Source organism: Lygodium microphyllum, chromosome 8 (genome assembly GCF_053477565.2).
Source record: "Lygodium microphyllum isolate KBCC chromosome 8, Lygodium_microphyllum_v1.1.10, whole genome shotgun sequence".
Taxonomy (NCBI): domain Eukaryota; kingdom Viridiplantae; phylum Streptophyta; class Polypodiopsida; order Schizaeales; family Lygodiaceae; genus Lygodium; species Lygodium microphyllum.
The window spans coordinates 10,006,862-10,018,133 of record NC_141142.1 but is presented as its reverse complement, the minus strand read 5'-3'; the positions used below and the strand labels follow the sequence as shown (position 1 = coordinate 10,018,133).

At 46.1% G+C, this 11,272-nt stretch overlaps 1 protein-coding gene across 1 annotated transcript; it reads right to left on the bottom strand.

The window, feature by feature from the left end:
• Nucleotides 1-524: 524 nt before the first annotated feature.
• On the bottom strand, nucleotides 525-1,866 carry LOC148031959 (Sugar isomerase (SIS) family protein). The gene has a single exon (XM_087682554.1). The coding sequence runs from the start codon at nucleotides 1,706-1,708 to the stop codon at nucleotides 923-925; it is 786 nt and encodes a 261-aa protein (XP_087538680.1). The 5' UTR covers nucleotides 1,709-1,866; the 3' UTR covers nucleotides 525-922.
• Nucleotides 1,867-11,272: the final 9,406 nt, after the last annotated feature.

The following is an 11,272-nucleotide window of genomic DNA, read 5'->3' as shown; positions in this document are numbered from 1 at the left end:
GGTCTAGGGCCTGCTTTGTCTGAAAATTCAGTTCAGAAGTAAAATCCCACACAATAAGGGTGTTGACAACCTCTGATACTCTACCCAATCATGCATCCAACTAGCTAGTTTGGTGCCACACATGCCTGTCAACACTTATGACATAACACCACCAAATCAGTATCTGAAAACTTTCTATAAAAACTCAGAGAATTGTAGCAATCATTCACTCCAAATTCATGCGTACAAGATCTCCTATGATGATACTGATAACTAGCTGGTGATCTAACATTCGAGCTAGTCATCCCCCAATGCTATGACCATGTCATCCATCACGCACAACCAAGTGGGAATGCTCCATCATTTTGATGGCCACATCCTTTGGAACAATAATCCATGTGCTCCTATACTCTTGTGCTTTTGCTTGGCGCATCGTTGCATGAAGCTGCCATTCAAATCAAAAAAATGGAGAGTTCAAAACAAAATGCCAAACTGGAATAAAATCTACAGAGCCTAAATAATCGAGACATTTGGGCAAACCCTGCTTGGGAGAAGATCATCCAACTTTCAAAAACATTTCAGCACGGTTTTGGCACAACTACATCCAACAGCAACACTGCATTTCGAATTAGGCAGGGCCATGGCATTCCATACCCCAACATCATGCAACAACAAATCGTGTTTAAAGATGATGCTTGCAGGACAGGAAATTGCACAATGGAGACACTTATAAACAAGGTATGTGGCTTCAAGCCTTTTGATAATAACAACTAACGCCTCAGCAGTCCCTGACCATCTAGACTTGATGGTGATGCTACACGGTGTAAATATACATGGCAAGTCAGCTCTTAGAAACCCAAATCTGATGCATTGTCCTCGACAAAGTACAACTGGAAAGCCTCTGATCACGATAGAGAAACAGCTCAGTGCATCTCAAAATGCTTTACTCAAGATTTGTGTGGCGCGCACGCATGCTGTCAGGAGTCACCCTGAGGATCTGTTGCAGCTTCAAAACAACAATTTCAAACACCAGGAACAGAGTCCCTTCGTAAAGACTGCCCATGGGCAAGATTGAAAGGTTGCCAACAGACTCATTTTTTGGCCGATTCTCTGCCAGAACCTGCGATTCCAAATTTTCCCCAGAAGGGTAGCCAGCAGCTCCTAGAGTGTGCTGGTAAGCCGCTGGATGACTAGTTGTGCCATCTGCAGAACCAGTCGCTTCACTAGCATCACGCTGTGTGCTGCCACAATCATCTGCCATGGTCTTTGCCGGAAGATAAGCGACTACATCTGCCAGTTGAGGCGTTGGACCGTGTGGCTGTGCTGTGAGGAGGAGGGTGCGGCCACCTGCCGACTTGGCGACCAAGGCGAGGGCTTCGACGGTTGAGAATTTGCCAGGGCCAGCGCTGAGCAGGAGGAGATCGCCCGGGCCGATGGGAGGAGTGGACATGTCCCCGACACAGTGGGAATAGAGGCCCAGATGGAAGAGCCGCATAGCCAGTCCCCGCATCATCAGGCCTTCGCGACCCACCCCATACAGGAAAACCTTATTCTTGCCCTCTGATCTGCTCACGCGCTCGATCTCCTGCACCAGCACACGCACGCACCCTCCTCCTCCTCCTCCTCCTCCTCTGCCCCCTGCTGATGATGACCGCTTCACCAGGACGTCCTCGAATTCGCGCAGTATCCGCTGCGCAAGCACCCGCACATCATCATCCTCGTCTTCCATCTCTCCTCTCCCTCTCTCATGGCTTGGCAATGCCAAACCATTCCCTGAAGATGGACTAACTTAAGACATAAATGTCCTAGGAAATTCTGAGCCACATGTCACTCCTAACCTTGATGAGACATTCTTTCGACTCTGCCTGATTCATACCAGTCCTGAAGGACATAAGTTATCGAAAAGAAATGGTCGCTCTTGTTTTCACACAAATCGGACATAATTCCTTAAGAGCGTAGAACCGTTCACGTGCGTCTTGAGGTGAACGGTTCGTTGGAAGTTTAATGGTGTCATGAGCTGCACGCCATCGAATGCACACCGCTAAGTATCTAGTAGAGTTCCACAGCCCAAGGATGGATGGGTCTTTTAGGATGTAAAGCATACACACATGCTCTTTCTAATGGCTTTTTTGCATGATATTTCTCACTCAAACACAATAACACATTGAATCCCATCTCCAACAATACTTGATAACAAGTATAACAATCAGAACTAACATATAAAAATGCTAGAGCTATATTGTTACATAATCTATACTATGTATACTATATTATCTATATTTCTATATTGTATTACAGTTGACATATCTCTCACACCAAAAAGTGAACCTACATGTCAATTATACAATATGTTTCTAAGCCTCATTATTTAAAAAAGGGTCCTATAAAACCACCTACAAAATAATATTAGCAGCCTCCCAAACACCTCTCTCTCTCTCTCTCTCTCTCTCTTTGTGCAAATACTACAACTTGCAATCAAGACAATGGCAAGGGCCCCACTCTTCTATGGGTTGCATTGAAGCACCTAAAGCAAATTTGGTCAAGTAATGGATCAAGCGTTGGAAGCATATCTCCTCCTCTTCTTTGAATCTTCTTCTTTTTCTTCCTCCTCTTGTTTTTCTACAACTTGGTATTCAACATTGATTGTTTCCAGGCTAGCTTGCCCCTCTATACTTGGGACCCATACCAAACACACACACACACACACACACACGCACACACGCACACACGCACGCACGCACGCACACACATCTCTACACACACAAACATGCAAACACATATGCAAATACTGCAACTTGCAATCAAGATAATGGCCCAAGCCCCACTCTTTTGTGGGTTGCTTTGAAGCACCTAAAGCAAATTTGGACTAGTAATGGATCAAGTGTTGGAAACATATATTTCCTCCTCTTCTTCAATTCTCCTTCTTTTTCTTCCTCCCCTTGTTCTTCTACATCGTCGTCATCTTCTTCAACTTGGTATTTAACTTCATATTCAACTTCGACTCCTTCCAAGTTAGCTTGCCCTTCTATAGTTGGGGCCCATACCATCTTTGCTCCTCTCTTTCCCTCTTACGAACAACTCCATCAAATGATCAAGATCCTTGCTCCTTTATTTTCCTCTCCCTCCCACTCTATTGTTCTCCTCCTTTATGAGTGCATGTGAAAAGCGAGCTTTTCTAGCCAACCTCCATTTCTTATTCCACACAGTCCACTTATTCCTCCTCTTGTCTTGTGCACATATCAAGCACCACTACTACCCCCTATTGCTACCACCACCACCAGCAGTACCACCTCTACTGCTGCCTCCACCGCCGCCGCCACTACCACCTCCACTGCTTCCACCACCATTGTCCCTTTCCATGTTTCTCCCCCTATGTTAATTACCTCAAGTACATCTCTCTCTCTCTCTCTCTCTCTCTCTCTCTCTCTCTCCCCCATCTTCCACCAATTATTCTCTCTCTATTTTCTCTCCTCCCCATCTCTCTCTCTCTCTCTCTATTAGCAACTTCTCTCTTTCTCCCTCTCTTACACTCACCTTCTCTCTCACTTACTCTCTCTCTCTCTCCTTGTGTCGCTCACAAATACATATACACATACACACACACTCTCTCTCCCTCCTTTCCTCCTCTCTCTCTCCTTCTCTCTGCCCTTTCTCCTCCCCCCCCTCTCTTGTTAGCAATCATGTTTGTCATGCCTTGTCATCTCCTCCCTATAAGCCTCATCAATCCGAGTCCGACGAGGACTTTAGGAGCTATAAATTGTCTATCACTTGTTTTGATGGAGGAGGTAGCTCATTCTAGAGCACTCAATTTATTGCATTTCAGCGCATTTTCTCCTCTAGCCAAGATTTTATGTGCATTTTCTCCTCTAGTCAAGATTTTATGTGCATTTCCTGAGGCATTTTTTGCATTCTTCATCTTGCCTCACGTGTCAGACATTGTCCACCCTTTTCGAGATTTTTTTGAGCATTCATGGCATTTTTACTAGCATTAAATGCTGGTTGGTTTTAGCCTCAAATTTCAGGTCGACCAGTTTTTGGGTTTTTTGGCTATTTATAGCCATTTTCCACTTGGTAGTCAGTTGTATTATCATCTTCCCTCATTCCTTGGTATTTGCACACTTCGACACCTCCATCTTCCTCCATCTTCGGTGCTGTCGTCATCATTAGCTTGATCTGGTGCCCTCATTGACGCTCTAGGTTGCGTGCAGGGAGGACTAATCCATCCATAGCTTTGTATTCAGCATTCATTTTAGTCAGTGTAGTATGTCTTCCTTCATTTTTTTCTTTCATTCTCTCTCTCTCTCTCTCTCTCTCTCTCTCTCTCTCTCTCCATTGTAGAGGAGGACACCATCAAGTGCAGCCCTCCTTCCCTCTATTCCAGCCCTTGGCGGTGATGTCTAGGCTGAAATGCAGCCTTCCATACCTGCATTTTGCTATTTTGCAACATCATCAGAAGGAGTAAGCAACAATTTTCTAGGTGTTTGCAACCTACGTTTGCATCAAATACAGCCAACAGGAGGTCATCCACATCAGCAGAGGAGGAGGCATCATCATCTAGAGGATAGGTGAGAGTTTTTTTCTCTCTAGGTGGCAGCATTTTCTCTCTCCTCTCGCAAGCGACAACATCTTTTGAGTCTTTTTTGACATAGACGGCTCCATCTTGACTGTTTGTTGGTTGCATATTGTTTGGTGATTGCAGATATATATACGAAGATGTCTTATCACCGATTCTTTGCTGATTTAAAGGATGATATATCTATTCCTTTTTTTGAGAGACAAAAAGACTTTCATGCTAGTTCACGCGGCCACCAGAGGTCACCTGGCCCATTTGTACGAGATCCCTCTATTCCATGTTCTCTCCATGTTTCACAAAAGGCTCGTTCTGCTGGCCTTCATATGCCTTCCATGGCACCCTCTATACAAGTGCATGTACTCCCTTCTTTGCCCAAAGAAGATCAGCTTGATGGTTCCAACTACTCTCTGTGGTCGTGTAAGGTGGAGTGTATCCTTGATACCTTTAATCTTTGGGAGTTTGTGTAAAATATTACACGGCGCAGCGAACAGAATCTGAGAAAGAGATAGAGAGTACACAACAGATAAGAGGAGAATCAGTAAAATTCTTTAACTCCAAACAACTGATACAAAGATGGCTCTGTCCACCCGTGCGCTTCCGCTGTGTGAAGCTTAGATGGCGATCTAGACAGAAGATAGGTGAAGAGCTTAAGGCTAGCTGGAACAACAACTCTGACTGGGTGAAAGATGAGTGTAAGATGGCTGCGAAGGGGTTTAGCTTTTATAGCCCGCGAAGGTCGTTAGGTCGGCCTGCTGACCGACCTACCATATGAGCCTCCACTAGTCGGCCAGGGAATATTCCAGGGAATATTCCCTTTACCATCGGGCCGGGGGCACCCCCCAGCCAGGGGCCGCTTCCGCGGCCCCCGGACCCCACAATAGGGGCCCATTTTAACTCCCTTACCACGCAACTCAATGCAATGTGCCTCGAGTTGCTACCAGCTTAACCACTCTGTCTAACCCAAAGATTAGACCCACAATGGTCACCTTTTTGCCATCCGGTCACATAGACCTCATCTGATATACAAGTCAGGACTCCACCAATGTCCGGGCTCACACTTGGCTTCTCCTCATAATGGGGGCCTTACAACTTTGAGCACCATGGATCATTGGTAGTACCTAATGAGGGTGGGGCATTGATCATATCTAACACCCCCCCTCAATGTCCACCCATAGGTGAACTATCTCCTCGGCCCAATGCCGAGTCTCTGAAGGTGAACTTGAAGCAGATCCTTCGTAAGTGCTTTGGTGAAGATATCTGCTCCATTCTCCTCTGTTGGACAGTAGACCAATTCCACTATCCCATCCTCCATCAAATCACGCACATAGTGATACTGGATCTCTATATGTTTGGTGCGTGCATGAAACACTGGATTTTTGGCAATGGCGATGCAACTCTGATTGTCACATCTCAGCACAGTTGGTTCTTCATCCTGCACTCCCATATGCCATAGAATCCTTCTCAACCATACGGCCTCACATGCAGCAAAACAAGCTGCCTTGTACTCTGCTTCGGTAGAAGACAATGCCACTGTTGGTTGCTTCTTACTAATCCAAGAGAAAATTCCTGAACCCAAAGAGAAACAATAACCAGAAACTGACTTCCTGGAATCAATGTCTCCTGCCCAATCTGAGTCACAGTTCCCCACAAGAGAAGTTCCGAAACTGTATGTGATACCATAGTCAAGAGTTTTCTTCAAGTATCTGAGCACCCGCATCCCAGCCTTCCAATGACTCTCATGAGGTTTGTTTGAGAACCTGCTCAAAACACCAACAGCAAAACTGATATCTGGTCTGGTGTTACACAAGTAGATTAGACTGCCGACCAACCTCCTATACCTCCCAATGTCTGCTAGTGCTGATGTATCCTCAACGGATAACTTTACATTCACCTCCATAGGTGTAGCTATCTCCTTGCACTCGGTCATGCCAAATGCCTTCAAGATCTCCCATGCATACTTCTTCTGAGAGATGAAGATCTTTCCTGGCTCTTGCCAGACTTCAATCCCCAAACAATAGTGCAGCAAGCCCAAGTCTGTCATTTCAAACTCAAAACTCAAAGCCTTTCGAGTTTGGTTGATCATATCTTCATAGTCACCTGTAATAAGAAGGTCGTCCACATATAGGACAATCACTACAGACTTTTTACCATCCCTGTAAACATACAAGTTAGCATCTGAGGCACATCTTTTGAAGTTTAGGTTTAAAAAGAACCTATCTATCCGCTGGTACCATGCTCTGGGGGCTTGTTTCAGCCCATACAATGCCTTCTTCAGTTTACACACTTTGTTCTCAGAATGGGGGGCCTCAAACCCTGGTGGCTGAGCCACGTACACCTCCTCCTTGAGGTCACCATTTAAGAACGCTGACTTAACATCCATTTGGTACACTGGCCACTTCTTGTGGGCAGCCACTGCAAGTACCGTGCGAATAGTGGTCATTCTGGCAGTTGGGGCAAATGACTCTTGAAAATCAAACCCTTCAACTTGTGAAAATCCTTGGGCAACCAGTCTAGCTTTGTACTTTTCTAAGGTACCATCAGCCTTGTACTTTACCTTCCAGATCCACTTGGTGCCAATAATCTTCCGCTTTGCTGGCCGATCCACTAGCACCCAAGTGTCATTCTTCATTATGCTGTCATACTCCGCCTGCATAGCAGCCTTCCATGATGGATCTGCAAGTGCTTCTTCTAAGTCAGTTGGCTCCTTTACTTCTCTCATAATCTCAACCATCAAGGCCATGTTGACTATGTGAGCAGAAGCCCTCCTTTGCTCCTCTATTCTCTGAGACCTCCTTGGTCCGTCTGCCTTCTCCTCAACAGATGCAGGCATAGGATTATTGTGGTCATAGAGCTGCTTCACCCAGCGCGGCAATGGCTTTTCCGGTGGGGTGATGTCAGGTTGGTGAACTTTTTCCTCATCATCTGAAGATGATGCTTCCTCCTCCTTAAGGATAGGGATAGCTCTCGGGACAGGTTCATAGTGGACTACTTCTTCGCTTGATGATAAAGTGGAAGACCTTGCCTTCTCCTCCTCCACTGTATGCGGCTCCTCCTTGAACACCACATCACGGCTCGCGATGATCTTCTTTGCCTCTTGGTCATATAACTTGTAAGCCTTCTGCTCATCACTATAACCCAAGAAGATACATTTTCTGCTTTTTGGTTGTAACTTGTTTCTCTTCTCATCTGGAACATGTGCATAACATTCACATCCAAAAATTCTGAAATGTGAAACAGATGGTTTCTTACCAGTGTAAGCCTCATGAGGTGTTTTTCCCTTGAGAGCCTTTGTGTAGCTCCGATTTAGAATGTAGACTGCAGTATTAACAGCTTCAGCCCAAAAATGGTTAGGCAATCCCTTGCCCTTTAGCATGCATCTTGCCATCTCCACAATGGTACGATTCCTGCGTTCCACAACACCATTCTGCTGAGGTGTGTGAGGCGTCGTCAATTGACGCTTGATCCCTTTGCTCTTGCAAAAGCCTTCAAACTCCTTTGAGTTGAACTCACCACCACCATCTGTTCTAAATTTCTTCACACTTTTCCCTGTTTCATTCTCAACAAGTATTAGCCATTCTTTAAACTTACCAAAAGCTTGAGCCTTATCACGAAGGAAGTACACCCACATCTTCCTACTGTAGTCGTCGACAATCAACATAAAATAAGAAGATCCCCCCAAGGCCTGTGTAGGCATCTTACCACACAAGTCAGCATGCACCAACTCTAGAGGAGCATGTGCTCTATTCTTGCTTTCTTGTGGAAATGCCTTTCTCTGTTGCTTGCCCATCATACAAGCTTCACATGGTTCCTTCAATTCAGTTATTGTAGGTAGGTGAGCAACCATACCTTGCTTTTGCATCTCCTTCAATACTGCAAATCCGATGTGTCCAAACCTTTCATGCCAAAGCTTACTTGTGCCCACTCCAGCGGTGGCTGTAAGAGCACTTAGCTCATACAGGTTGTTCCTTCTTTCTCCTTTGCCAACAATTGTGCCAGCACTATCAATAATTTCTGCACCTGTCTTCTTGAACCTCACTTCATGACCAAGATCAGTTATGGCAGCAACTGATAAGAGATTTCTCCTGATTTCGGGAACATACAACACATTTGAAAGCTTTTTGACTTCACCATTTGCAGCAACAAAAGAAATAGTACCTGTGCCCGCAGCAGGGCATTTAGCATCATTTCCAACCGTCACAGTGATGGATTCTTGTAGAGGCTGCATAGAACTGTATAGACCTTTCTTGTTGGTCATGTGACGGGAGGCCCCACTATCCAACACCCAAGAGTCAGTGGTAGATTCTTCTTGCGCCGAGGAGCACACTTCCTCAATGGTCGCCATGAATAATTCCAACTCTGCTTCAGCCGTATTGGCTGTCTCTTTCCCTTTACTTTTAAGGGTACCATTCTTTTCATCTGCCTTCTTGACACGACAATCTGCAATTGCATGTCCTTTCTTCTTACAGTAGAAGCACTCTCCTTGAAACTTCTTCTTGCCGCCCTTCTTCTTTTTGTCACCATCATTTTTGGTGGAGGAAACACCTTTGCCTTTTGCATTGGCAGAGAATGCAGCATCTCCATTGTTGCTTCCTTCTCGGGCTTTCAGCCTCAACTCCTCCTCCATTAATAATGCACAAAACTCCTCAAAAGTCAAAGCTTGAGGTCTCACCTGAGTATTAAGGGCAGTTACTAGTCCATCAAACTTTTGTGGACAAATCCGAAGACACCTCCGAGCTAGCTCTTCGCTAGTCTTTTGTATCCCAGCGCCAGCCATCTGGTCGCGCAGATTCTTAATCCGAGTGATGAATGCTTCAACCGTCTCTCCTTCAGCAAACTTCTCCGCTGCTAGTTGATTCTCCAAGTTTTGAATCCTTGTTTGGTTTCGTGTTTCATACTGACTCCTTAGTACATTCCAAGCCTCTGACGCTTTGGTTGTATGCTGAATCAGAGTCAAAACACTGTCAGAACAGCTTGTAACTAAGGCACACAATGCATCTGCATTCCTTCGTTTCCAAGCTCGTAGAAGATCTGCATTCGGAGGAATCATCACACTAGGATTTGATGGGTCGGGGGTAGGCTGTGGTTCTGCGTCAGTCCCCAGCACAGTCTCCAGAAGCTCATAAGAATCAAGGATAGTAGTAATTTTGAACTTCCACAAGGTGTAGTTTGTACCATCTAACTTGCCTTCGCTGAAGGTTGGTGGACGAATCCTCAGTGTTTGAATAGCCGGTACAGCAGCACCACCTCCTGCACCGCTTCCTGATGCGCCAGAACTGCTTCCCGGAGTCGACATCGTTTCTCTTTGCTGTTGAAGCCTTTGCCTCTTGCACGCTCTCCGATCTCTAGAGCCCCCTGGGCTCTGATACCATGTAAAATATTACACGGCGCAGCGAACAGAATCTGAGAAAGAGATAGAGAGTACACAACAGATAAGAGGAGAATCAGTAAAATTCTTTAACTCCAAACAACTGATACAAAGATGGCTCTGTCCACCCGTGCGCTTCCGCTGTGTGAAGCTTAGATGGCGATCTAGACAGAAGATAGGTGAAGAGCTTAAGGCTAGCTGGAACAACAACTCTGACTGGGTGAAAGATGAGTGTAAGATGGCTGCGAAGGGGTTTAGCTTTTATAGCCCGCGAAGGTCGTTAGGTCGGCCTGCTGACCGACCTACCATATGAGCCTCCACTAGTCGGCCAGGGAATATTCCAGGGAATATTCCCTTTACCATCGGGCCGGGGGCGCTGCCCCCGGACCCCCGCCAGGGGGGCCGCTGGCCCCCCTGGGACCCCCCAGCCAGGGGCCGCTTCCGCGGCCCCCGGACCCCACAATAGGGGCCCATTTTAACTCCCTTACCACGCAACTCAATGCAATGTGCCTCGAGTTGCTACCAGCTTAACCACTCTGTCTAACCCAAAGATTAGACCCACAATGGTCACCTTTTTGCCATCCGGTCACATAGACCTCATCTGATATACAAGTCAGGACTCCACCAATGTCCGGGCTCACACTTGGCTTCTCCTCATAATGGGGGCCTTACAACTTTGAGCACCATGGATCATTGGTAGTACCTAATGAGGGTGGGGCATTGATCATATCTAACAGTTTGTTACCCACCCTATTCCCCATCAAGTGGAGGGTCCCATCATTGGATCATCGATGGATCGCGTGACCTTATGGGATCGGCTCAACTCAGGAGCTCGATCTTTCCTCTTTATGAGCTTACAAGATTCTATCCTAGTGCATGTGCACAGGTTGCGAAAAGTAGTAGAACTGTGGACAAAGCTTGCTTCTTTGTACCATCAGAAGACATTTGCCCATCGGATTACTCTCGAGAAGAAATTATGGACGCTCGTTGTTGATGATTCTTCTTCCATTAAGGATCATATCAACAAGTTGAAGGATATGAGGGATGAGCTTGCGTCCCTTGGCAGGATGATCTCTTCCAAGGATATGGCCATGATTCTTTTGACTCAGCTGCCATCCTATTTTGATGTCTTCTACACCAACCTTCTTACATCGAGGACCCGCGAGAAGCTTCTATGGGAGGAGCTTGCCCCGCTTGTTTTGGAGCATGACGAGCGCGCCAAAGAGGTAGCCAGTGGATCCACCTCCATCAAAGCTTTTGTTGCAGGTTCGAGAGGGGGGACATAGAAGAAAGGGAAGTCATAGGCTAAAAGACAGGAGAGTTTTTTAGGTTTTAACTTCAACTCAGAGAAGCCT

What these genes read in the sequence shown, in the direction of transcription:
- LOC148031959 (XM_087682554.1), bottom strand. Translation starts at nt 1,708, where the DNA reads ATGGAAGACGAGGATGATGATGTGCGGGTGCTTGCGCAGCGGATACTG.